The sequence below is a fragment of the Orbicella faveolata genome, unplaced genomic scaffold, assembly GCF_042242905.1.
Source record: "Orbicella faveolata isolate gen_17 unplaced genomic scaffold, um_ofav_v1 contig_46, whole genome shotgun sequence".
NCBI lineage: Eukaryota > Metazoa > Cnidaria > Anthozoa > Scleractinia > Merulinidae > Orbicella > Orbicella faveolata.
The window spans coordinates 30,302,545-30,329,671 of NW_028301576.1; the positions used below are offsets into that span (position 1 = coordinate 30,302,545).

At 40.1% G+C, this 27,127-nt stretch overlaps 3 protein-coding genes across 7 annotated transcripts; 1 reads left to right on the forward strand and 2 right to left on the reverse strand.

The window, feature by feature from the left end:
- Positions 1-3,251: 3,251 nt before the first annotated feature.
- On the reverse strand, positions 3,252-18,575 carry LOC110059847 (dipeptidase 1-like). 3 transcript variants are annotated; one of them, XM_020766571.2, is made up of 11 exons: positions 18,443-18,575; positions 17,560-17,643; positions 8,828-8,957; positions 7,899-8,182; positions 7,521-7,578; positions 6,579-6,678; positions 6,263-6,339; positions 5,522-5,606; positions 4,639-4,714; positions 4,380-4,515; positions 3,252-3,624 (listed from the first exon to the last, which is right to left on the reverse strand). In XM_020766571.2, exons 2-11 carry the CDS (start codon positions 17,565-17,567, stop codon positions 3,538-3,540), a joined length of 1,041 nt encoding a protein of 346 aa, XP_020622230.1. In that variant the 5' UTR covers positions 17,568-17,643; positions 18,443-18,575; the 3' UTR covers positions 3,252-3,537. The 3 variants fall into 3 exon arrangements, with proteins under 3 accessions (XP_020622230.1, XP_020622231.1, XP_020622229.1); XM_020766572.2 differs by lacking the exons at positions 17,560-17,643; positions 18,443-18,575 and adding an exon at positions 15,885-15,989; XM_020766570.2 differs by lacking the exons at positions 17,560-17,643; positions 18,443-18,575 and adding an exon at positions 10,535-10,799.
- LOC110059846 (dipeptidase 1-like) lies at positions 10,881-20,566 on the forward strand. 3 transcript variants are annotated; one of them, XM_020766569.2, is made up of 10 exons: positions 10,881-11,165; positions 13,026-13,155; positions 13,647-13,930; positions 15,246-15,309; positions 15,936-16,035; positions 16,456-16,535; positions 16,900-16,996; positions 17,931-18,006; positions 18,438-18,573; positions 18,994-20,566. In XM_020766569.2, exons 1-10 carry the CDS (start codon positions 11,014-11,016, stop codon positions 19,141-19,143), a joined length of 1,269 nt encoding a protein of 422 aa, XP_020622228.2. In that variant the 5' UTR covers positions 10,881-11,013; the 3' UTR covers positions 19,144-20,566. The 3 variants fall into 3 exon arrangements, with proteins under 3 accessions (XP_020622228.2, XP_089133479.1, XP_089133478.1); XM_089277353.1 differs by lacking the exon at positions 10,881-11,165 and adding an exon at positions 11,754-12,094; XM_089277352.1 differs by lacking the exon at positions 10,881-11,165 and adding an exon at positions 12,640-12,747.
- Positions 20,542-26,904, reverse strand: LOC110059790 (uncharacterized). Its single transcript, XM_020766514.2, has 3 exons — positions 26,458-26,904; positions 22,477-24,971; positions 20,542-21,901 (listed from the first exon to the last, which is right to left on the reverse strand). Exons 1-3 carry the CDS (start codon positions 26,584-26,586, stop codon positions 21,544-21,546), a joined length of 2,982 nt encoding a protein of 993 aa, XP_020622173.1. The 5' UTR covers positions 26,587-26,904; the 3' UTR covers positions 20,542-21,543.
- Positions 26,905-27,127: the final 223 nt, after the last annotated feature.

A 27,127-nucleotide genomic window follows, 5' to 3' on the forward strand; every position in this document is an offset into this window, starting at 1 on the left:
AAGCCAAGTATTATGACCACAGGTATCCCAAGCTCCGAAAAATTACAGTTGACCATATGACGATTTTTTACGGACAAAATTTCGAACTTGCAAACATCGGTGTTTTATTTAAAAATTCATTATTAGTACGCGTAATGATATGAATTTCCAAAAGGTCTAGATAGCAGCAGACATGTAAAAATTTTAAGGAAAACGACCAATTTTTTGAGTTTAAAAGACATGTTTCGACAGAACTTCTGTCATCTTCAGTTGAATGAATGATTACAAAGCAAGTTGAATAATAAGTAGGCAAAAATGTTAATTAAGACAAATAGTAACAACAGAACGTGAAAAGGTGTAAATTAAAAGGATAATTTTAGATTTACATGGTGTAATCGCTGATTGAGGCAAGGTAGTTCTTTTTGAATATGGATAGCCTCCTTTATCTTGAGTTGAAAGCTGGTAGTGGCATGATCTAAAATATGAAAGCAGTCTATTGAACACAATGAGCGACAGCGTTCAGAATTCTGAAGATGTTTGAAGATGTGAGAGGCCCTATCAACGGCTAAGTGCTCACGCACGCGTGTGGAAAAATGTCGGGAGGTTTCGCCGACATAACAGGCATTACAGCCCGCACATGTAAACTTATAAACCGTGCGTGAGCACTTAGCCGTTGATAGGGCCTCTCACATCTTCAAACATCTTCAGAATTCTGAACGCTGTCGCTCATTGTGTTCAATAGACTGCTTTCATATTTTAGATCACGCCACTACCAGCTTTCAACTCAAGATAAAGGAGGCTATCCATATTCAAAAAGAACTACCTTGCCTCAATCAACAATTACACCATGTAAATCTAAAATTATCCTTTTAATTTACACCTTTTCACGTTCTGTTGTTACTATTTGTTCTTAATTAGCATTTTTGCCTACTTATTATTCAACTTGCTTTGTAATCATTCATTCAACTGAAGATGACAGAAGTTCTGTCGAAACATGTCTTTTAAACTCAAAAAATTGGTCGTTTTCCTTCAAATTTGATATGAATTTCAAAATAACATAAATCAATTTTGTATCCGCGATGCATCGATTTTGAATGCCGTACATCGATGTTGGGAAGCCAAGAAAAAGTGGAGCTATGTTCACTTGGTGCAACGTATATCGCTCTCCTGAATGTTTTATGAATGATTGTTTACAACTAAAAGATGTTCGATAAAACTAAAAGATAAGGAAGCGGACACAGAAATGACAAGAAGTAAGCTAAACGAAAATGTCCCGGGAACGAACACCTCCTGGCTTCTGGCTGATATTGTTTAAAACAGTAAAAGAACACTCGCTTTCACAGGTGAAGCTTTGTGTAATAAATGAACGTATGCTAATTCGTTTCTGAGGTAGAGGTGTGGGATTGAAGTTATTACAAAAATGCCAAGATTGAATGTAAAAATTGGTTTGAACGTGATTACAACAATTGTAAATAATTTTGCATTTTAGGTAGTTTTAAGAAAAATATGCTGTAAGTTACGAATCCTAAAGTTATTAAGCTTTATTTTTTGAAATAATTGTTAAATAATTCTTTTATTACCGCACACCTCAAAGGACATTTTTTTAACGTGTTTTTGAATTAATTTCTATGCTGAAAGTTGTAAACAACTTACTATTCATTTATGGAAAAAGAGGGTAACTAGCAAGTCCGCCTTTATTCTACGATTTTACCTTGTAGTTGTTTCAAGGAAGTCTTTTTGTACATTCTTGTTAAGGTTATATGTTAATTTATCAGGTCAAAATGATCGTTATTATTTTATTACTGCTTGTGTGCCTTTGTTTTGACCAGAAAACCTTGGAATGATAGTATAAACTTGGAAGGAGAATGGTTTGGATACTGCTTGCTCGGTTGAAGAATAATATGCAAAGGCAATATGTGCCAATCTTGCAGTCTGGAAATTGATTATTCCAGGGCTCCGTGTCTTGGCGCTGACCAAAAGACACATAGGCTCTGAGAACGAGATTGAATATGTGCCCTCACCAAACGTGAACTGCGCAAGTCCGTAAAATTTCTAGAGAGTGTTATTTTGATATTTGCTTGATGGTTCCAATCTGGTCATTAAAGAAAGCTAGCAAGATCTGAGAATCAGAGTTGACTACAGTTGAGTCTAATCAGTTGTTGACAGTCGAAGTCTAGAAAAATCAATCAGGTGGACAAGAAGTGTGCCAGAAAACCTAGCAAGTGGTTAAAATCGCTTCAAACTAGCAGAAAAAGCGAACAGACAACAAGCAATACACTGTGGAAGTAAGATAAAGCATTTTCATGAAGAGCTTTCTAGTGTTTGTATCTCCAAAAACCGATCGTAAATATTCCCGTTTATTGTATGGCTGTCTCACAAGGACTAGGAACTACCAAATTCACGAATTTGATTGGCTGAAATCGATATTGAAAGTGATCTAGATTTTCCCATATAGACCGGTAATGTTTGGCAGTGAAAAAGTTGTAAACTAAAATATAAAATCATTGATTGTTTTCATCTAACAATATTTAAAAAAAAAAGTAAAGAGAAAAAAAAAGTAAAGAGGACGAGCAAACATTGGCAGAATTAAATTCAGGTCGTCGCCGTTCGCAAGCAAAATGTCAGTTAGTACAAACCAGTTACATTAAAAGAATTAAATTGTTCTTGTTTGCGCCATATAATAAACATCTAATTAACCGAGCTTAGTCGGTCTGTATGGGAGAATCTTGACCTCGCTCGTGTGTACAAACCTCACTGCGTTCGGTCTGTACTCACGACCTCGGTCAAGATTCTCCCATACCGACCGACTAAGCTCAGTTAATAAGAGCTAAACACAGTTTTACAATTTCGCCATGACCTTTCTTACGCAAGAAGCTGGAAGATGATCTACGCAAGATAATCATCACTCACAGCTTGGGTTGCCAGTGGACAGAATTGTTAGCTTGTTTATTCTGGGTTAGTTAGTAGCTTGTTAGATGGCACTCGAAAACAAAAAAAGACTACACGGCTTATCAGTCCGTACGGCAAAATCCAGACCAAGAAAGAACTATTAAGAACGCTCCGGCAGATTTACCTGAAGACTACCATGCAATATAATAATGAAACGTTTTTTTTCTCACCATCTTCAAGGAACAACTCGTTACTTTGTCGCTAGTATATGCTCATGGCAGACCTCGTTTCTTTAGCGGAAGTCGCTAATAAATATTTTAACTAGGCTTTTTCACCTCACACCTCTCGAGGACTTATTGGAACATTTTTGATCGGACATTACCAGTTGTACAAATAATTATTTTATTTCAGTCTTTCAAATGGATCATTATAACGCGTTTTAATGAAACTTTGTCAAGACCAGAGCAGATTCTGTTATCGCCTTTTGATGAATGTTTACATGTGAACAGGAAAACTACAGGTAATATACAGAAAGTCTAACCAATTTCAACTGACTCCGCATTCAAAATCAGATTAATATAATGTCTAGTTACATAAATCTATATGAAAATAAAGGCAGTTCCAGGAAGCAACTTGCTCGCTCCCTGCAAGGGTTGTCCCGTGGAAAAATCAAAAGCCATCAACGGGTGGCCGACAGGTTTTGTTTACATATATGTAGTTATCAAAGGGCTTGACATTCTTCATATCAGCAGCAACCTACAATAGGAAAAGGAAACATAAGCATGAGTATTAACAGTGTGGTTTTCAGTTGCCAGTAGCTGCATTTCTACACTGTGATTGGTTTAAAAACCTCACCCCAACTGCTTAACCAATCAGATGCAAAACCATTCGCACGTATTGGTTACGAGTATTGCTTCCTGGGTCATTGTGTTCTCTAAGTGTGTTGTGATTGACCATTGTAATTGCTTTGGTTTTGCGTTACAACAAGTAGATGGTTTAATTATTTATCCATAAAATCTGTAAGGTCAACTATGTTCTAAGCGAAAGTAAAAGGAGACATATAATAACTTTTTTTGCAGGTATAAAAAGACCAACATAGAGTCACTCTTGCTAATTTAACAATAAGTTTCCTTCGCGGCTGTCTCACAAAGTCGTGTTGGGAAGAAAACCTGCGTGACGCGGACACAAATATCGGCTGCCAAAGAAACCAGTTACTTATTTAAGTCAGGAAAGATTGAGAAATTGTTTGAGTCGCCTAATATTAGATAATATTTCGAAACATTGAGTAGGATAATCGTTTCATTTTTTAATAAATCGTCAACAAACGCATTTTGACACTGAAGGAGATGAACTGTGTTTAGGGGACGCCTTGAAAGACGTTCGACCAATCTTGCCAAACCACCTACAGTTCATTGCAGGATATCTGTTATGTAAAGACGAAACATAGCAAGGAAATCCTGTTCACGGACATCGTGACAATTTGGTGAATGATTTTGTGGCCACCTGTTTACCTGTTCCATTTTTTCCATTGCAGTAATCAGGTTTTTTCCCACCACTTTACTCGCCTCCTCGTCACTGTATCCTCGTCGAAGCAGCTCTTCTACTAGTTTTGGATAAGTCGAGACATCTTCCAGTCCAACAGGAACTCTGATAACAGAGAGACAGAAGATTCACGTTTCCACATTTGTTTGATGTTCATGGTCACAAGGCCTAATTAACGACCTCTTTGAAAATTCATGTCACAGCAAAATAGACGTGAAAAAATAATACCTTGGTACGCCATCATAATCACTACCAAGTCCTACATGGTCAATGCCAGCGACCTTCTTGATGTAATCAATATGATCTGAAATAAGCAACGAACACACTGCTTACTTATGTACCAAGTGTTACCGTCATTACAGTGTATTTCATTTCCTTTCCTGTGAGTGACCAATAATCCCGGTAATACATAACTCGATTTACAATTCAATCTCGAAATGTGCTTATCGTATTTGGTCGTCACATATCCCGTTGTATCTTATTTTGGCTCAATTACAGAAACTTCGTCCTAGTTTGTAGATAAGTGTCAAAATACGAAGATACTATATGGCAATTTTACAGGAAACGCAACCTTAACAAATGATCTAGTGAAAGACAACGCAAAAACGACGCAGCAGCTTAGTATATTGAGTCCTTATATCTGAGCACCCATTTTAGTTCGGTGAAAAGATGATCGAGTGAGTGGATTTGACATGGAGATTGAAGAGAACGAGAATTTGGTGGTCCTCATAGCTTTATTCTTATAAACGTGCAGAGGAAGCTTATGCAAGTTAGAAATGCCTAAATCCTTCAGAGGAGAATTCGGGGTCCTCTGTGCCCTCTTCCACAAGAAAAACGGCGAGACCTCATTTATAGTCTCTACAAAAGTGCTTTGACAGATCTGGAAAACAAAGCACCTGAATTAACTATCTTCATACCTGTCTAGTGTGAAAAAAATCTATGACTTTACACATCCCAAAGTTTGCTATAACAGTTTGAAAAAAATCTACAATAGTTTTGCAGCTATTTAATCAGATATACTGAATTTCCTGGAAAAACTCATGTTAATGTGCGTGACTTTCACAGGCAAAATAAGTATGTATTATGTACAGTATAACATTATGGTGATTACCTGCCACATCACTCAGTTTTGCCTCCGGACTGCACGTCAGGTAATCATTGTAAAAGTTCACCATAACTACTCCACCATTCTTGGGCTGGAACAAATGTTAGTGGAATAAGAACTGTCAGTTTATGAGTTAACATATCAAACCAACGGATTAGTGAAAAAAGGAAAAAAAGTCCAGAGGACAGAAAGATACAGAGAAAGGAAGAGAAAAAGAAAGAAAAAAGAGGAAGTTGTAAACGAAAAAATGAGAGAGAGATTGGATGGAGCAATGTATGAATGAATATATGAACGAACGATCGATCATCGATCGAATGAACGATTGATTGATTGAATGACTCGAATGAATGAATGAATGAATGGATGGATGGATGGATGGATGGATGGATGGATGGATGGATGGATGGATGGATGGATGGATGAATGGATGGATGGAGGAAGGAAATGCAGAGTGAGCGAACAGGGGAATGAACGTTTGAGTTAATGCATAAATTAATCAATCAATCCAAGAGAACGAACAAGTAAGCCGCCAAACGAGCAAAAGAGCGAATCAATCCATAAGGGAATGAGCGAAAAGACTATTAGATTTAGCGCACGAAATAATCAGATAGCAATGAATAAATTAAAGACGTACGAATGAACGAATGGATGAAAAATAAAATTGAACGAATCAACGAATCATTAAATCAATTGTTCGATCGATGAATCCAATAACCAATGAGTAACTGACAAATAACTGCTCCTCACCATTCTCTTCAAGACATCATCGGGAACGTTCCTGGTGTGGTTACACAGTGCGTAGGCAGAGGAATGACTGAAAATTACTAAAAGGTTTATAATTACAGGTTATTAAAAGATTGATAAACTTAAAGTTAAACGTAAAGTATGAACTTTGTGAGGTTTGTGAAGACAAAGTCGCACCTAACTTATGACATATTTTGTGAAAACTCTAACTGCTTTTGTTAAGTACCAGTACATTACTTGGTTTTTCACTGTAAAGCCTCATTCGCAGTGCGCTAACGTGTTTCCGTAAACTCTATTTAAAGCCGGTGCGATTTCATACCTGGCGCTTTGGTGACATCCAGAACATCGTTCATTGTCTTATGGGAGATATGTGACATGTCAACAAACATTCCAATACGATTCATCTCCTTGATCAGGATCTAAAGAAAACAAGTGAAATTACTGATATATATTGCCAACACCATTTTCAACCATCTTATCGTATTATCGCATAAGTAGATTTTCCTTCCGAGATTAATTAATTTTAAGAGGTTTATTCCAGGTAAATTTGATGAAAGCACAGTTAGAAGTCCACTAAAGAACCTTTTCCTTGAGTGAACACTTAGTCGTAACCCCAGCAACGTACAAACTCTTTATTTTTCAACCTGTCAGGAGTGAAAACGTATTCCAAATCTACAAGCTTGTCCGATTACAGGAGGCTTGACGTAGAAATGAAAAGTACACCACTGCAATCATGTATAGATGGTGGTCCTGACCAAGCGCAATTTTGATGACGAGATTCAGTTTCGTTGCATTCGTTGCAGGTGGTGCAATACAACACTTGTTAATCGTTAGTTTTCTCCCAAGCTCAAAACACGAACTTTTGCTTTCTACTCATTCTTATATATATATTTTTTAAATGAAAGGGGCAGAAAATACACATTTACATAAACACGTGTACTTCGCACTCTTATCGTCACAAAACAACGTTATCGGCGCATACTCTTGTTTAACACACTCTGGGGATGCAGTGTAACTGAATGAACGAAAAGATAGACGAAAATCCTCTTTAGGGGATTTAGTCATTTACAAGTTATTCCTATTTTGAGAGAAAAAAAAAATGGGACGCTGATCGCTCTAAGGTAAACAATTGACTCGCTGCAGGACAAAAATAATCCGATCTTAGATTATGAAGGTTACACCATGCTAAGTTAAGCGGCTTCTAATCTATCTAAGGAATGTATCCCTACTGTGCGTTTAGATAAAGCAGCAGACTTCTTACTTTTCCAAACTCCGTCAGGCCATTATGTTCTGGGTTTTTGGGTGTACAGGAATCGGCCCTGAAAAATAAGACGTTTCTCAAAGGTTTGGTCACTGGAAAGTAACACCACACTTTAAATAGTGTTGTTTTTAAAATGAGCATCGAAGGCTGTCTGAATTGGATTCAGTTTTGGTTTACTGTGCTCTGTAATTTATTCAAAAACGTCGCTCCACCCATCAAGCAATGATGCAAAGTTGGAAATGAAAAACCAGTCGTTCTCGTTGGTTGATTAAGATTGGTTGTTTCGGCTTCATACCATTGGTCGTTGTAATTACGTTGTAATTAAGGATTTGAGACACTCAGTTGAAAAACAGCCTTGTGTTCCTGAAAGTGACTTACCAAGGTGTATGACAGCTATGGGTCAGCGTCATGTACCGCCCTCCCAGCTCGTACATCATTCGGAGGCTATCTAAGCTACTGTCAATAGCGTGACCCCCCTCTATGCCAATCATGGAGGCAATCTTTCCGTTCTTGTGTGCATCTTTTATTCCCTTGGCAGTTGTTACGAACGTAAAATCATCCGGGTACTTCTCAACCATGCGGAGGATGACGTCAATCTGCTCGAGGAACAAGCGAACCGAGTTCTTGTACTGATTGGAACAAGATACGTATGCTGACCAGAACTGTGCAAAAAAACAAACCAAAAATCGTCAAGGTTACTTAGGGTAAGTATGCAACCGCGTTCCCAGGACATTTCCCTTTGGAATTGGGAGGGGGGGGGGTGGGTGGGGGGAAGGCGGCGAAGGCGTTTTACTACGTGACCAGCCGATTTTTCCCGCGCCTCCCAATCTCTTAGGGAAAAGCCCTGGTAACGAGGTTGGGTAGGTGAGATGGTTTAAATCAAAAATACGCATTATTCCAGTTCTTGATAACTTCCCAAGAAAAGATCTGATTCGCGATAGCTATTAAAACGTTCGCACAATGACTGAGTATTTTTACCTTTGATTCAAAAGGCGGCCTGGCGATAAATAGGTGTATTGTTTTGTTCGTTTTTTTAATAGCAAAAACCAATCGTTTTGCTTCGGTATTCGAGGGCTCAATCTGTTCATCCCCTAAGTTACATTTCTGGTTTATGACCACACTGAGGAACATAAAGGCGCAGAATTCATCTCTGCCTCACAGGACCTCAAATCAACATGCACTCCCTTTACCCAATGAAGAGCGCAGAGTCCATCTCCATATCCCTTTTCCCCATGCCTGCTCTATACTCGTAGCCGACGCGGCCTAGTTTGGAGCCTCGGGAGCTGTTTAAATTCCAGTCCACTTACCTGAGCTCCAACACCACCCTCTCTGAGCCTGGGTATATCAGTGTGGAGGTCTGGGTTGTTCTTGTCTAAAGTCACGTTTGCCATTCTATTCATGTAGTTCTTCCTTAGCTGCCATGGAATATCGTTATGTCTACAAGTAAAACAACAAGAAAGAACGTAATTGTATTCGACTACCATGTCATTTGGCGATGCACATTGGGCGATATATGGTCCGAAGCAAGCAGTAACAAATCGAATCATCAGCATGATTGCAACAGGAAACTCCGGGGAGACTCCCAAATAAAAAGGACGGAGTGTTCGTCCGAAATTTTTAAAAGAATCCCTAAGATGTATAAGACCCTGTTTTGTGGGCGTGGCCCGAATTTTTTTCTCCCCTAAGAGGTACCAATTCTTGCACAACACATTATCTCCTGTCATATTTTTTTTTTCACTCAATACCCTTAAAGGTACCGCAAAAGCTGGCTATGGACCTTTTGAGGTTAAAAAGCTTTTGTTAACCCCTAAAAGGTACGACGAACACCCCGGTCATTTTTATCCGGGAGTACCCCCGCCCGAGCAGGAAACGTTCATTGCAATCTTCGTAGCCTGAGAACTGCATTTCCACTTTGTTCACTTCCGATGCATAGCGCAAAACCTAGTCAGATCAGCGAGCCGTGTTGCTGGCGGGATTTCGTGCGTTATCGCATCATTGTGTCACATTGTATGTATCGCTAGAACGATAGAAAAACGATACTAAACGAGGTTTAAAGCTATATTTTAGGTTTTGAAAGGAATCATGAAGCTAGTTTCCAGAGTTATCGATCGAATTTCAAATTTATACAACTTCCTATTGAACTCCATACAATCTCTTATAGAACGATTGGTCACGCGTGGGATCGCTCCATGTAATTAGATGTCAGCCTAAAAAAATCAAAATCCTGGAGATAAACACAAAAAATGTTTCTAACGTACAGCTTTGTCATTGAACGACCAAAATGCATCAAATATTCAAAAAATTTTCCCCGAAAATGGCCAAATTGACTATAATAAGTGTGGGTTCCTCCTCCCAACCCCTCCCCTTTATACGCCTGCTACGGAGGCTAGTAACGTATTTTCAGCTGTTTTTTTTTTTTATCCGGGGGATTTGATGACCCGTACACGAGACCGGGAAATTTCGTTCTGTATCCTGGAGACTGCCGGATAATCCGCGAGATGATCTTTCTTACAAATAGCGCGGCTTTGTTGTTTGTATTGTTTTCGATGAATTCAAAATATCTCGAATACAGAATTCAACTTTACTAGTAGCCCTTACACCGCGCACTGACCATGCCCCGTGTATCGCTCTAACTTATATCCGCCTTTCGCGCCTTCCACTCTCATGCAGTAGAAATTTGCTGAATACTGTTTTGCAGGCGTAGCTCGACGAAGTCCCAACAGAATACGTCTGTACATAGACGGTGACTCTGACGAATTGAAAATCAGAAGCAATGCAAATCCTGAAATAGTTAGCATGGTTTCCTTCTGTCTACACGCGTGTCGTGTTTCGTGGTTGCTACACGCGCTCTTAGCCCGAGGCCGGGGCCCGAGGGTCCATATGAAGATCACCGGAAAGTTGCCTAGTAATATATTCTTCGTTTCCGTTTAAGTAACGTTCGATTGAGAGGCATTTCTTGGCAAAGTAGGATGAACGTTTTTATGAAAGAACATGAATCGGAAAGAAATTCTTACCCATCAACTAGCGGTGTTTCGTTCAATATTTGCTCGGCGCGTTCCGTGTAGCTCTTCGCTTTGGGCGTTTCATCTTCGTCTTTCTTTCCTAACAACAAGGCGCATGGTACGGCTATAACGATCACAACAACAACTACAACCACTGTACCGATTATGATAGTTTTGCGATTCATTCCAGCTTTGTGAATTAGACGAGTAAATGACGGAGCATCTGGACTGCAATCAAACTCAGGGTAGTGTCAGAAATTAAGCTTCTCTCTGTCAGTAAAATATTGACAGTTTGATGCCTTGCTGTTTCAATTGTCAACTTTCTAACGCGCTTATTGGTCAAAAACTTTTGTTTAGTAGGTAACTGAAACAGAAGATAGAATTTCAGTAATAGTTATCCCTGTATACAGCGGCGAGTACCCTGGTTAACACTGTAAATCCAAGCGTCCTTTTGGCTGTGAACTGAAGCTGGAAATACTTTAGCAAACAAGATGATCTCCAAACGCCTCAGTCTATTTTGTTGCTTTCTTGGTTTTATCAGCGTTGCTAGTTGCGTCCCCGCCTCCTCCGGACGCAGCGCTCGAGCGATTGATTACGCCGCGCAGGCGAACAAGATCCTGGATGAAACGCCTTTGGTGGACGGGTGAGTGGGTAAACAGTTCAAGGTTTTACAGTTTATGTTTTGCAAGTACTGGATATTACAAGAGTTTCAGTGAAGTCTGAAGGATAGACGCAAACCCAAACCTCAATGATATATTTCAATACGGGCCTGATTTATTTGCAATCCTATTCACACAGGACGGAAATATCTGGTTTCCTCTCCAGTAGTACAAGCTACTTAAAAATATACTTCAATGGCCTCGTAAAGTCAACACCAAAACATTTGTTTTCAACGACATGGACCTAAAAATAATGGGCCAGTGTTGTTGCACTGATTCTTTAAAAGAAATGTTAAAATTAATTATGCATGCACACGGGTACGCGCACTTTGTGACAGACTTTTGTCGACTTTTGGAAAAATCCAATTTGCTCTTTCCCCGGAAATTTACATAAACTATCTCAACATTGTTGTCCGTGTAGAGCGAAGGTACTCTGTCATAATAGAACAAGTGCAGCAACAATCGCGTCGACAGTAGCTTCCAATCCTTTCAGCGGTGTGTTTAGAATCTGTGACGTACAATCCTTTATTAATGTTTGTTCTCTGTCGGGTTTTTGTCCTGCGCGTGAAAGGACAGGATAAAAAGAAAGTGATTATTCCAGTCGTACCGATGTGGAACAAAGCTAAGTGCGTTCGTTGCAAAACAGTCTGATTTCCTGGTGTGACTTTTGCAGACTGTAACGCAATCAAAACCGATAGAAACCAGCAGTCAATGGAAACGACATGATGACAGCCTGAAACAAAGGCGCGCCGGCAGAAATAACAAAACAAAACGAATAAGTTCCCGTGGGCGGTGGCAATTTTTTACACGAATGGATCAAGGGGATTTAATAATTACGGTACATCCGCAGATGTTGACAAGTATCATAACTCGTACCGCCCCGCTCTCTCGCGGGAAGACAGCTGTGACACAGGTTACATTACTCGGTTCATTCTTAATTCTTAATTCATTATTATATGCAGTAAATCTTGTTCGAACTGCCGCACTTCTATAATCTGTGATTAATACTAGTTTACACATGTCAAGCTTGGGTTTACTCATTCAATTCAAACAAACAAAACACGCACAGTTGTGATCGCCTGTAATATTTTCTTTACAACTGGATTACTTTCTCGCGAACAAAGACCCTCGGCCAATATCGCATGATATTATTCAGTATTAAAGTAAAACAGCAACATGGCCGAGAAGGAAGCTAAGGAGAGAACTTTGACGAAGATGCATTCTTATTTATTACTCTTTCCTGTTCCTATACGATGTTCAATAGAAACATGAAGATGAAAAGTCTTACGCAAACGTATTTACAAAGGGCGCGAAATAAATATTGACTGAGACGCCGCTTGTTTTTGTTTAAATTTTTCAAACGAAAGCTTAGCCTGAATAAATTTTGATGTAACAGTCGTTGCATGGAAACGAAGTGGTTATGTTAGTATGCGATCCGCGCAGCCCGTGAACCAAGCGTGGCATGACGTGAATAAAGATGGTTGAAAGGGGAGAAACATCTCAAATTTACGTTTTGCTTGAGGGAGATACCTGGCTAGGTATCGTGCGAGCTTTCCGAACACAATTGTAAGACAAAACTTTGCTGATTCCCTTCTTGTGAATGACAACCCGAATAAAGCCAAAACGACCGTGCCTTTAAGTTTTTTTTCTTAACGTTGGAGAGGGTCACGGAAAAATTAACCTGAGTGAGGGAAGGGCAAGAAAATAAGATTCATTCTCAGTTCCCCGCGTTCATACATGTAGTGAAGGGTTCTTTCGTCGGCTAGAAGCAATTAAGTTTAATAAGCTTATTTTTAATCTTGAAACTTTGATTTTAAAACTGATTGGTCATTTTTTTTCTGTAGGCACAATGATATCCCATATCAGATCCGTATGAAGTACCACAACCGGTTTGAAAACCTCACATTTGATGAGGATGAAAAGTCGTGGCATACTGACATACCACGGCTTAGGAAAGGAAAAGTTGGCAGCCAGGTACTGAACAGGCTTCATTCTTAATCACAATTATATGTAGAGGAAAATGAGGAAGTGTAAGTGAATGAGACAATTTGTTTCAAAAGAAACTGCTTTTCTACGTAATTTGGAGGCAATGTGATTTCACGTTTCAGTTCATAGGGGGAGACGGCTTTGATAAATGTTGTCTCTGGGGAATTGAACGGCCGAATGCAGCCAGGAATGTAAAGAAACCGCTAAGAATCAAAACTAAAAACAAACTACTGCGAAACCACAGAAACAATTCATTGGTACAAATATTTGCCAAACAAAAGTCTGGAGAATTCCCAGATTTCATGACTGATACTGCTCAAACATGTTCTGTACTGCTGTCTTGATTGCAGGAGAGAACTTTGTGATCTGACTTGCACATTATGGTAACTAAGGGAATGTGGAAAAAAGAAATGGTAGCATAGAGGTTTAACTATGGTTCAATAAAATCCTGTGTTATATAATTGTTTCAACATATTTAGTTTTGGGCAGCATGGAGTCCGTGTGACATTCGTCTCAAAGATGCAGTCAGAGTGGGGCTGGAACAAGTTGCTGTGATCCACAGACTGGTGGAGAAATATCCAGATGACCTGGTGTTTGTGACAATGGCCCAAGGCATAAGAGATGCAAAGAAAAATGGAAAGATTGGCTCTTTGATAGGCCTGGAGGGTGGACACATGATCGACTCAAGCCTTGGTGCTCTGCGAATGTTTTATAAACTTGGAGTCAGATATATGACTCTTACACACTCCTGCAACACTGCATGGTAATGTTATCAAATTTTCTTCACTAAAAGCAGTGTTTGCACCAGAGCGCGCCATTGCGGGAATCCCGCGCTGCAATCAGAGATGGCCCCCAGAAAAACGAGAAAAGGGCCAATTTGGCCCTTTCCTTTTACAAGAGTTCAGGCTTAACACAGGCATAGTATTTTAAAAGCCATCCCAGGGCTCGAAATTGTGACCGATACGGTCGCCAATGCAACTAACATTTCATCCTTGGCGACCAAAAATTCTGGTTTTGTCACCATAATGGTGACTACATTCCTCTGCGTTGATGATTAATAACGGTTATTTTGTCACACATTATGTCCCTCTAGGAAATCATATTGAAAGATCTTTGCTTCTAAAACATTCAACATAAGAAAAGAAGTCAATCCATCCTTTTGCTTTGCTGTATTGATTCTCTCACATCGGCTGAAAACTTCCAAATGGCTGACCGTGTTTGAAATCGCCCTGTAATGCATTGCAAACCCTTGATCATTGACTACATTATGTATGCCTAAGGATTGTTCTCTTGTAATGCACCGATCCTTCATCCTAGTATCTGATTCAAAAGAAACTTTATTGAGTTGAAACACTTCAAAAAGTACTTATTAAATTTTATCACAGATCCTAATAAACTGCTTTATTTTCCTTGGTACCCTGATGCATTTTTTCCTTCTGTAGCTTTCATTTTATTGGCCCCTTTCCTAAAAAAATTGGCCCCTAAAAAAGGTCTTCAGGGGCCACTTTGGCCCTCAAGTAAAATTTTCTGGCCGAAACACTGTAAAAGCATAATTAATTTTCAGTGGACTCTTGTTTTAGAGCTATTTGAAGGAATGTTGGCTCCTGATAGCCATTGCCCTGACTTTTATAAGAAATTTAAGTATAGTGGGCCTCTTATAAAATGTACAACATGATTACTGTCAGGAAAAGCACCAAGGATATTTAACCTTAAACCAGGATTGCTTTCTACAGGATGTTCTAATGTCCCGCTTTCATTTAATATTCTTTGTTGTTGATCAATCTTGTTTCCTGAAACTTTGACCAGCCTCTGTGAGGGCAATTTAATTGAACTTAAAAATTTGTTTGTGTGTCAGACTCCAGGCTGGCATTCTAGTCTTTGAACCAGAAGAGTATTTTAATTGCATCAGGAAATGGTTGGGGAAACCTGAAAAACTACTGAGATATATAAAAGATGGACCAGGAGCTGATCAAACAAAGACAAATTGCAATACTTAGTAGTGTGTACCCCATTGTGTAGTATTGAAGCCTTAGTTACTGTTATTTCACTTGTCTTGTCTGTAACTTATTCCCATGCAGGGCTGATGGATGGACTGACGAAGACTCAAAAGACATTCACGGAGGACTTACAGACTTTGGGAAAGTAAGTTAGACTATGCAGTATGACCTACGAGACATAAACATGACACATGCACTGCTTGTAATTTTCTGCTTCAAAGCCATTTCCCTCCAATTTCTGTTTTCAAATTCACGTTTATGACATTGTAACTCCTTAACAGAACACTGTCCTTCAAATAGAAGAAGAAAAGGAAGTTTGCAAAATTATGAAAACATTTATCATGCAATGGCTTTTGATGATACTAAAACTATCCGGAGTATTTAAGCCCTTTCCACCCCAGCATTTTTATCTCCACTTGCTTATATTCTGACAAAGAGCATTGCACTTCAAACAAAAATAGGTAAAGTAACAAGTTTGGAAAAAGAGTGTTACAGATCAAAAAGTTTTGCCACATAGCATTCTTAAAACAGAGCCATCATCAGATTGTAATATGAGAACAGGGCTTTCATTAAGGGCCGTAGCCCGTAATGTTCACCTGTTTACGGCTTAGTCTTAATGTTGCTGGTGAACTTACCTGTTGTTGATACAATTATTTATAGCACTGATTTTGTGTTTATTGGAGATTCTTGTGTTATGGTGGAAATATCTGTTATCCCTACCTTCCTACATGTATCCAGGTGTACTTGTTATTGACATGATTTATGTTTCAGCTTGTTGTGCTTGAAATGAATCGGCTTGGAATGCTTGTTGATCTGTCTCATGTATCTGTTGGTACAATGACTGCTGCTCTTAACACTGTTAAAGCTCCAGGTAAGTTAGCAATGACAGCTGCTGGTGTAGATAGTGTAAGGAAAGAAGAATGCACAGTGGGTGAGGCCTTTTCTTCTAGTGCCATGATTTGGCAAAGTATTTACATAAAGCTGTGAATGGTTTTGCCCTTTGCATGTTCCTCTTGCAAGGAGGAGTGGGAGGGGGGCAGGTGTGTGCAACTCTATCTTATTTACCTTATACAGGGACATCCTGCAAATTGAGCAAGGTCGTACGTTTTGTGCAGAATTGAATGAAGTAAGAAGTATTAAAAGGTTGCCTTTCTTTCAGGCACAATCAGGACCTTTAAACCTTTCAGATTTGTTTTTGAATGTTGAAGAGAATGAAGCAATTTATTATCACTGTAGGACATGAAGACATGGTGGCTGCAGTAACACTTTGTGTCCTTGTTATTATTTTCAGTGATTTTTAGCCACTCATCAGCCTTTGATATTCATTGCAATCACGGTCGAAACGTTCCAGACTCTATCCTTAAACGGATGGTATGCTATGTTGTGTTTTTAGAATTCCATGTGGTATTTATCATATTATCATACAGGGTGTGTGGAAATGAAGACCACATAGAACCCAAGGACCCTTTAGACCTAAAAAACTTCAAAGGAGACCCCCCAAAATAAAACAGAAGTAAAAATAATTTTTCCTTTGTTGCCTCATAATGGCAGTCATTTTGAGCTTCACTGCCAAACAATATTAGGCACCTTTGGGGCCTCTGGGGGTTGCAAATGCACCTTGTGTATCCCCAGGCTATGGGCTTGTTTATGTGCCCCTGGGAACTGCACACCTTAGCATTTACCTAAAAAAAGTGCTTTGTTTCAAGTTATATTATGACTGTTTTGTTTATTGCAGCCTAAAAATGGAGGAGTTGTTATGGTGAACTTCTACAGTAAATATATCTATTGTAACAAGACCAACAGCATAAATGCAACTTTATCCCATGTGGCAGGTTTGTAACAAAACATGCAATTCTGCTGGGTTGAATGTTAAGCCAACAGGTATCAGTTGCATTCATTCCAAAGTAAGCTTGTTCAAAAGCTGTCCAGTTAAACAAAACAAGTGCTTTGGCAAATATTTTGTTATATTTAAGTTGCAGGAAAGCAGAGTCTGTTCTTATTCCTGCAAAATGGGGAAGTCAGAAAGCTTATCTTTGGTGCAGTCTTTGGTAGATAAAAGCACATCTTCCACCCTTGGGTGGGTTTCTAGGCTAGGGTAAGCTCCCCCTAGCCTATCCTCAGAGTGCCTTAACAATTTGCTATTGCCCATTTGTGGTCTTGAAATGAAAGAGGTGCTGTGACAATACGGCATCTTGTATGATACAAGGACATTCCAAGAAATGAAAACACAAGGACCTGGTCAAAGATTAAACCCAGTACTGTCAATCTTTTAGTGTCGAATGTTCTTTCGATTAACACATCAAACCCTGAGCTGTTTTACTTTAACATCCTTTTACAAGGTTCCATGTTATAAACTAAGCTGTAGCACTGCCAAGACACTAAGGCTGGTGCTTACCTGCTCATTCCACCATGTCTTTTCCTAACTCCACTCACTCCTAATGTCACTACATGCCTTGTGTACCACCTGTCTTTCCATGGACTGGGAATATCAGTGAAATAAAAAAAAGAAGGTATTGTCAAATATATTACCTGGAATGTAGACTCCCTTCTCCACAGATACCCTATGGGTTTGTCATGTAATCTTTCCTCATCTGGGGGGGGGGGGGGGGGAGAGGCTGTGTTGGAGGCTCCCTGGAATATTGGATTATCAACGAGTATCTCTGATTATAAAGTACCATCACATTTCTACTATCATCCATGTGAAAGATCAGTAGGACTTACACAAATGTTAACGATGATCGTAAAAACAGTATTGTTTTGTTGCAGATCACATTGATCACGTAAAGAAAATTGCCGGAATAGACTATGTTGGACTTGGAAGTGATTATGACGGTGTTCCTACGTAAGACATAATAATTATATATTATACAATTATATGTTCCTTACATTAGCGTTCCTGACAGTGAGACAGCTCATGTGATATTTGTAATTAACTCTGTAATTTACTGCTTTTACAGCTCATAGCAAGACCTTTTTTGTAATGAATTGTTATTGTGATAATGATGAGGATGAGGATGATGATGATGATGATGATGATGATAATGATTGTTCTTCAATAGGATTTGTGAATAGTCTGGAATAGACAAAGCATCTGTTAAAGAACTAAAACACATTAATTGGCTTTTACTCAGAATGCTATGCAGAGAGAATTTTGAATGCATCACAATATGTTGACACACAACCTACAATGGATTTGTGATTATGAATTGAGAGTTATTATATCGGATCATTCTATTAAGCTTGTTGATTTATACTCCTAATCTTGCATTTCAGCTTACCAGAAGGGCTGGAAGATGTCACGAAGTTTCCTGATCTGATAGCTGAGCTCCTCAGGAGAAATTATACTGAGGATGAAGTGAAAAAAGTTGTTGGCGAAAATATCATCAGAGTCTTTGAAAAAGCTGAAGAGGTCAGTGTGATAATGTGGAAATGTATGCTTGTAAATAGCATGTATAAGAGTGTGCTAATTTATCCGTCAGTAGTCAGTTGTAAGATGTCAATCTGTGGTTAAGATTTCCTCATATTAAAAGTTTTAAAACGTTTTTCTTGTGTTGTTAAAACGGTCAGTGCTTAGTAATTTTTGGAGTTTCTTCGCAATTGGGCAAGCATTCGTCCATGGACCTGTTTGAGCGTTCTTTCGTTCGTTCGCTCACTCGTTCCTTGTTCTACCATAACAGAGACAGAGATTTCCTTCCCTTTCTCCAGAGTATCATTGTTCGTGCGCTCACTCGTACAACATCGTAGACCATTTGAACAGGGTAGCCTGTAACGTACGATTTCAGCAACTTATCAATTTATCGCGACGGATAAATTTTGCTTTTCATTTTAGGTCGCTAAAGACATGCAGAGTAAACAAGCACCATACGATGAGTATCGCTTCTTCGAAAACGTCGAGTGTCGTCCGAATTATGGCGGGGGACTGGGCAGTTTTGTCCCTAAATACAACAGGACGGTTACAGCTGTACCTTTGGTGATCTGATGAAAGGGACTCGCATGCTCGACGCTGATGTTTTGTAGAAAAGAGGGCTAATCGTAGTATCTACTCCTGGCTCGTCAATCGAGAATTGACTGCTTGCTATCTTGCGTGATGAACCAGGACGATAAATCCGGACTGTTGGCGTTACCCACGCTTGTCACGCAATTTTTCGACGTTTGTCGGAGAGGAAAGATTGCGTGACGAGACTTGAGGTGGTATGGTACCTTCAAATGGACCAAAAAGTTTGTTTAACTATGGTGAAGAAAGATCAATTGTGTGCTATTGCATTCAAGAAGAGAAATTAAATTTCTAGAGTTTTACTCAAAATGGATGCTATGGAAACCAGCCACAGCCTTTTGAAGTAGTGTTTTATAGTATTGACGCCAACACTTCCTGCTCTTTTACAAAACAAGAATTGACTGTCAAATAAGCATATCATGTAACTTTCTGTTTTGTTCTGTGCAATGAACCTACGTTTTGACTGTTAACTCTTATTTTCAGTGCTTTTTACCGCTTTATTTGGAAATAACCTTATTTTTTACCACACCCAGTGGACAAATCATCTCATGTCACGTGACAGATCTTAAAATGTTACGATTTTTTTGGTTTACGACATCACGACACTATTGGTCTTTGATCAGCCTAAGTTTCGGGAATTCTACTTAAAAACCTTGCAAAGTAGAAATGTTGGCGCGAAGTCAGTCGGTACAAAAGTGAACTTTTGAGAAAAATGCACTTTAAGTTTCTTACACGAGCTATTAAGTATTTAACGAGCCACAAATAGCGGGGAAGGGGAGTGCAGATTGGATCTCGGGGGAGGGGGTGCAATGGTTGTTCTATTTTGTAAAAGTTAGCGCAGTTGTGGGAAATATTCCTTTTCATAAGGGAAATGAATGAGCTTGTGATGGCAATTTGAGGCAAAGCTTTTCACAATTAATTATATCAATCGAGTTGTGCATGTCTTAAAAGTTTTTTTCTAAATAGTTTCGTTCATATAAGTCAAAAATAATCTATATTTTTGGTCACTTTCTTATAGCAAACAGTTATTGCTATGGCTGTTGCTACGTGAAAAAACTTATACCACTGTGAACTTTCCTTAAATTTCACACTCATCTGGAAGGAAATTCGGCAAGATCGTTTCAAAATGTTTTTGACATGTCCTCAAGGGTCTTAAGTCTTGTATTTCCAAGAAATTGAATTTTTCATGAACATCGCCATATTTTAGGGTACCATACCCCCTTAAGGATGTCACGAAAGGTTATTTGAGATTTTTTATAGACTCCAGCTTGACTTAAGATTTATTTGGATACGTCAGGTTTCCAGTACCTGTGCTAAGAAAATCAGTACACATTTCTAGATCTTTAAGTTTCTTTGCCATATCGTTGATGAGGAAGAGACAAATAAAATAAGCCCCTTTTATTTTCAAGTTGTGCTTTTCTTTAAGTTTAGCCATTCTAGCGCGACATTTCGTTCCATTGCTTGTCAAGAAAAAGTAACTGGTGTAGTTCATTGAGGGATGGGAACTTAGTTATTTAACTCACCCATTTCACCACAATTTCAAACTGTCCAATCTCATAATTTGACGTTTTCTGAGGACTGTTCTCCAAATTCTAAAATCTACTTAAGCCATAGCCAAGTTATGACAGAAGACTCAAAGAGAAACACCACAGCAGCTCTGGTGACTCAAGTAAATATAAAGAACGTTGTGTAGTGAACAAAGTTAAATTTCTGGCAAGTGCCGTTTTCAGCTACCAAAGGGTCCCGTAACAGAGCAGATTTCGATGCTAAATTTGCAATGTTTAATCTGCCCCTTTTTTTGTGTGGGATACCTGTGGTATCCCACACTATTGTCATCGGCTCGTGTCCGTTAATGCAAATGAGTTTGTATCCCACACATTTACCCTTTGGGTACCTATTTTGAAAGGTCCTCGCAGAAACCTGGAAGCCTGAATTTTAGACAGGATCAGATAACCCTTCATTGATGTTCAAATACGTCTCTAAGTTCTTAAGTACAGTACTGTGTTTGTGCGTTTTAGACCACAGTCTCTGGATGTCTTCCAAATTTCGCGTAATCTAAGAATGCTGACAGGTTTGTGGCGCAATTCTCAAAAATCTTGTAAGAATTTTTTTTATGAGTTTGGTGTCGTTATAAAGGAGACGGGCCAGTACCTAGAAGTCTTCAATACCATATTTGTTTGGAGTGTTTATGAGATGATAGATCATTTGACCTGGTGTGTATTATATTTTTTCAGCTTTTTTTTTTCTATCTCTTCCGAATTTCCTATCATTGGATTACTTCTTCACTAGAACAAATCGTTGAAGTATTCGCATTTCAGTCTGGAAACGTGTTTAGTCAGCAAATGCGAGGAAATGAAAATTTCAATCACATAATCCTCCATTATTTTACGGCGTGTGCTCTTCCATAAGATCAACTATTTCATGATTGCCACACTTGTAAGCGATGTCCAGAGGTGTACTTCCCTCGCTATCCAATGCCCTGGTATTAGCGCCACGTTTTACCAAGAGTGCTGCAACTCTGACTGAGTTACACGCCCCGGCAACATGCAGTGGGGTGTTTGCTTGCCAGTCCAGGGCTTCAATCTCGGCTCCACGGTCCAGCAGGATATTTGCAATGTCGTCTCGGTCAGACTCGGCTGTCCGGTGTAGGGGGGTGTTGCCTTCATTATCCACAGCGCGGATATCACATCCGTGTCTGATAAATAGCTCCACAGCATCACATGTCCAACGTGACCTGGTGTACCTGAAGAAGTAAAACGATGTAGTTTTAAAAAAAACGATACACGACGAGAACACTTCGTTTTATTTTCCCGCAGCCCGGTTCATTGAGATAGCGGCCAAAAGTACAACTAAGATGTGGACGAACATTGTGCTGATTAAATCAATATCACGAGGCTAAGAAGCCACAAACAATAAGGGCTCAACTAAGATCCAACTACATACAAGTTTTAATACAATCTCGAGGTTTATTAAACACACAGATCACTCGTTCGTGCTTATAAAAAACTACTTTGAAACAAACGACAGGAGGTTAAATTTTTAAGGACAGTGCAATGCTGTTCTCAGGGGAAACTCTGATAAGATGTTACTCTTTTGTCCCGACAAAAAAGGACAAATTTAGGAAAGGCAACCAAATGATCAAAGACGGTGCATGTCCAGTTCGGTAAAAAGTTTATTTAAAAGAGAATATCAATTGAAGGGATGAAAAATGTAATGAATAAATCATAATGAGCTATCTTTCCTTGGAAACACATTTTAGGACGTTCATCTCATGAAACTTTTCTATAGCTTGATTTCCAAATAAAAAGAATGGCTTACTTTGCTCTTGACCGCTCACATTTTACAGCAGACATCAGATGCAATGGAGTGCTGCCTTGATTATTCCTTGCGCGAACATCAGCTCTGTTTCTAATCAACAGTCTTACAGTTGTGGGATCCGTGATCCATTGCGCCATCAGGTGAAGCGCGCAGTTACCATCCATGTCCGTTTTTCTGACGTCACACCCCTTCTCGACCAATAGCGCGACAGTATGGTATTTCCACATGCATTTTCTGCAGCCGTGTGTACACTCGCACTTGGCGGTTATGGCTTTGTGCAAAACACTTTCACTGCGTTTGTTGCAAGCGTTTATGTCGCAGCCGTATTGTATCAGTAGCTCTGCAGTGTGTGTGTTACGGTTGTTAGCCGCGAGGTGCAGAGCTGTGTTCCCGTCGTTGTCCACATCATGAACTTGAATGCCTTTCTGAATCAGAGTCTGGGAAATTTTACGGTTTCCTTTAAAGCCCGCAGAATAGTGCAGAGCGGTGCGGCCGAGCTTATCCTTCACTGACACATCAGCGTTGTTTTCAATTAAAATTTTGACAATAAGCTCGGGTCTGCGGGAGAACCTTGTGGCTCTTATTAAAGGAGTACATCCCTCCGTATCAACAGCATGGACACTACTGCCATACTCAATGAGCTGCTCCACAAGTTTTACCGATGAGCATTCAGCCGCCATATGCAGCTCTGTTCGTCCGCGCGGATCAGTGTTGTCTACTTTACTTCCAAATTCAAACAATAATTTGGTTATGGCGAGGCTAGTCCGCTCGTCGCCAAGGAACGAGTGAAGATTTGTGTACACATTATGAAGTGCTGTGAAGCCGTCTCCGTCGACCAAGTTCACGTCTGCGCCGTGGTTCAGCAACAAAGAAGCAATTTCAAGATGTCCTTCACTTACAACTAAACAAAGTGTCGTGCGGTTAGCGCCATCTCGTGCATTAACGTCACATCCATATCGCACAAGCAGCTCCGCCATTTTGATATCTCCATACGAGCAAGCTATATGCAATGGTGTTTGTCCATCACAGTCTTTAGCTTCGTGGTCAATGCCTCGCTGCAGTAACAATTCTGCAAGAGTTGTTTTGCCATTCTGAGCTGCGATATGAAGAGGAGTCAAAAGACTTTCGTTTGCACTGTTCAACTCAGCGCCATGACGTAACAAAAGCTCTACCACGTCATCACTGCAGTATGCAACTGCAAGGGACAGTGGTTGGTCGCCTGTGACTTCCTCAGCATTCAGGTCGCCGCCATTTTGAATTAACAACTCAGCGATTTCCACGTAGCCTTCCTGTGCAGCAAAGTGCAGCGGAGTCTTACGATTGATATCACTTGCATTAACGTGGGCTCCCAGTTGCAGCAACAGGCTGGCCACCTCTTTCTGATCATAGATCACTGACATGAACAATGGCGTCTGATTTTCATTGTCACCTTCGTGAACATTCGCGCCTTTTTCAACTAACAACTTCACCATGGCAACTTGTCCTTCTTGAGCGGCGTAGTGCACAGCTGTTCTGCCAAATATGTCATACGCATTGACGTTGCTGCCATAACGAAGCAACAGCTCGGTAGTTTCTCGGTGATTTGCAAACGAAGACAGAAACAAAGGAGTTTTACCTGAGGCTCTTGCGTCTACACTACTTCCCTTCTGAAGCAGAAGCCGGACTAAGTCAGTGTAACCTTTGACGGCTGCCAGATGAAGTGCAGTAAAACCCATTTGCTCGGTAGTGTGAACACTGCTACCTTGAGCGAGAAGAAACTCAACAATCTCGTAATGTCCTTTCTCCGTCGCTAGCATCAACGGTGTACAACCGCTGGACGATCTTGAATGAACATCGGCGCCGTGTTCAATGAGAATGGCGGCCGTTTTAGTGTGACCATTCTTGGCGGCAAAATGTAATGGCGTCATTCCTCTGTCGCTAACATCGCTGACGCTAGAGCCAGCCTCTATTAACAACAGAACAGTTCTCGTTCGACCGTTCAGAGCGGCGTAATGAAGCGCTTTCATTTCAGATTTGTCTTTCACATTAACGTCGGCTCCCCTCTCAAGGAGAAGCTCAGCCCAGATGTTGGTGTTGCGCGTGACTGCCAGCATCAATGGCGTGACTTGATTGGCGTCACACGACACTTCGTTTGGGTCCGAACCGAGATCAAGAAGCCTCTTGAGATGTTCCCACTTTCCTCGTCTAGCTGCGATAAGTGTCAAAGATTTTGACCGAAATTCCATAAACACATTCTCTAGAATCTTGTGTATCTTCACGTGATTGCCAGTCTGATGTGAGTCACAGATATCCAAGGCAGTCTTCCTTGGACATGACGCAGAGTATTCAGTGTTTATAGACAAAGCAATGGCGTTATCTAATTTGCCAGGGCTGTACCTCATGATTATTTGTACAGTTTCCAAGTCGCCTTCGATGCATGCAGCGTGGAGTAGACTCAGTCCACTGTGCTTGTTTGTGGCCGTTGCGGCCTGGAAAGCTAATGATCGTAAAGTCATCTGCAAGCAAGACAACAATAACCTGAAAGTGCGCTCTAATATATGTAAGAACTACCCCCCCTCCCCCTAGAGGCTAAGGACGGTAGATCACGGTTGACATATCTTGTAAATGTTGAGTTAACTACGTCGATGCATAAATCAGCACAAATTACCTTGTTTGATCTGAGCGAAAGCAAAATGTTTGAATCATAGTCTCTTGTTGAAAACTAACTTTTTATGTAACGTTGAGAAATTAACGAGAATTCGGCGTTCAACTCTCGCAGCCGCGTTTGCATTTAACCGAGATCCTTTCTTGTCTTTTTTTAATCTTCTCGGTATACAGCGTAATAAAATAACCATGTATTTGACAAAAGTCTAAGTACACTGTCATTACGAGGTATACTAAGCTTGTACCAGAAATTTACGACCACGAACAGAAAGCGGTGCCAAGTAGAGACCAAGAGCTAATTTTCACAAGCACAAGAAAACCGAAACTGCTGAAATTTTCGTCCATTGACAATCGATTCGATCTCGCATGTTTGCCAAATGATGAGAAATTTGTTTGGCCAATTGTAAAGAACTTCTGAAAGAACATGCCACATCAACCGACATTACCCACGTCAATACACCTTTATCCAAAGTCTCCCATTCGGGTGTAGGAACTGTCAAGATGTGACTAGAAGTGTAAACATAACTTACTTTGCCCTCAGACCTGAAATACACTCTTTAGCATTTAATTCCATCATCAGTTTGTAGCACTTGTGTGCGTGGGCCTTAGTCTGAATTTCAGCCGTCTCTTCCCTTTACCCCGAGGGGGGCGCGGGAGAGAAACTTCCGCGCCCCCCTCGGGGTAAAGGGAAGAGACGGCTGAAATTCAGACTACGTGCGCCTTTGCATCAATCAAAAAGCTGTTTTTGCCGAGTCACATCAACTCAACATATTTGCTTCAATAGGTGTCCAACCTCCCTTTTTATGTTGTGTACAGTCAGCCTTATTTCTTTCCGTGGTATTATTCTGCACATCACTTCTTTTGTTTATTGACAAGTTTGCAACGTTGACAACGTTAGTTCGTATACTCCTGGGTTCAAACCCTTTACTATGTTGACAACGTTGTCACGTAAAATGTTGACCAATCGTGACGCGTTATCAAGATTATAAGTCAGTGCTTCGATGTTGACTTCACGAAGTATGCGTTTATTTTCTGTATCGATCAGTTTCTTATCGGAACCAGAGACAAGCCTCAGTTATTTCACGAGCAGTCGCGCATCGTTAGCTTGACGTCTCAAAGGATCATAACAACTTATTTCAGGAAACTTAAAAACAGATCACACAACATCGCAAGGACCGAATTGCGGATTTCTTCACTTTCGGAGAGAAACCGCTTATTCAAGTGTTGTCATTAAATTCGACATTGTCAACAGGTAATATTAGACGACTTCAACTATTCTAATGAGGACTCATCTACACTTCAGTTTAACAAGCCAAGAGAAATAAAAGTCGTACTTACCATTCGGGCATCAATTGTGATATTCGTCCTTTCCATGCTGGGCGGTCTCTTCTGAAAACAATGAGTTATTCGCAGCCAATAAGCACGAGCAACATGCCACTGTTTTGTTTCGCTTGACTTCTTGCACATAAAACACTGCTGCCTTGATTATAATTCAAGAGAGACAGCCTTACTTGTTATGCTAACAAGCGACGGCAACTAATTGTTTTCATTCTTCCTTGTCTGCAGAGAAAGCACTTTTCGGAAACTGGGTTCTAATGATGTTTTGGCATTGGCCTGGGCTAACGTTCGAGAGGCCGATGTCAGAATAACCAACCAGCTAACTGAATGGTTCAATCTTTGACACACGAAATCCAGTAATGTCCTACATCTCCCACATACGCAATTTTATATGGTTCGAAAAGTTCGAAAGCAATTGTAAGACTCGGATACTACCACACATTTCTTTACTATTGAAAAATTAACACACGCAAACCCTTACCTCCACTGTGGTACAAGGGGGGAGGGGATGGATGGAACCCCTTTCCTGCAACTGGGGGTTATCGTCGCCGGGGTTATCGTATTATGATTTAAGACATATTTAGATGTTTCGCATTTACTGGTAGTCCTTGAATTCCTCTACAGGATGACATAAATGCTCCTCTCGACGGTTCCAAAGAGTTTCTTCGTG

What these genes read in the sequence shown, in the direction of transcription:
- LOC110059847 (XM_020766570.2), bottom strand. Translation starts at nt 10,707, where the DNA reads ATGAATCGCAAAACTATCATAATCGGTACAGTGGTTGTAGTTGTTGTT. An exon ending in AGGGTGGTGTTGGAGCTCAG is followed by an intron (nt 8,183 to 8,827) that starts GTAAGTGGACTG and finishes TTTTTTGCACAG; the next exon opens with TTCTGGTCAGCATACGTATC. An exon ending in GCCTGACGGAGTTTGGAAAA is followed by an intron (nt 6,679 to 7,520) that starts GTAAGAAGTCTG and finishes TGTTTTCTTTAG; the next exon opens with ATCCTGATCAAGGAGATGAA.
- LOC110059846 (XM_020766569.2), top strand. Translation starts at nt 11,014, where the DNA reads ATGATCTCCAAACGCCTCAGTCTATTTTGTTGCTTTCTTGGTTTTATC. An exon ending in TAACACTGTTAAAGCTCCAG is followed by an intron (nt 16,036 to 16,455) that starts GTAAGTTAGCAA and finishes TATTATTTTCAG; the next exon opens with TGATTTTTAGCCACTCATCA. An exon ending in AACTTTATCCCATGTGGCAG is followed by an intron (nt 16,997 to 17,930) that starts GTTTGTAACAAA and finishes GTTTTGTTGCAG; the next exon opens with ATCACATTGATCACGTAAAG.
- LOC110059790 (XM_020766514.2), bottom strand. Translation starts at nt 26,586, where the DNA reads ATGTGCAAGAAGTCAAGCGAAACAAAACAGTGGCATGTTGCTCGTGCT. An exon ending in TCACAATTGATGCCCGAATG is followed by an intron (nt 24,972 to 26,457) that starts GTAAGTACGACT and finishes TCTTGCTTGCAG; the next exon opens with ATGACTTTACGATCATTAGC. An exon ending in TGTGAGCGGTCAAGAGCAAA is followed by an intron (nt 21,902 to 22,476) that starts GTAAGCCATTCT and finishes TTACTTCTTCAG; the next exon opens with GTACACCAGGTCACGTTGGA.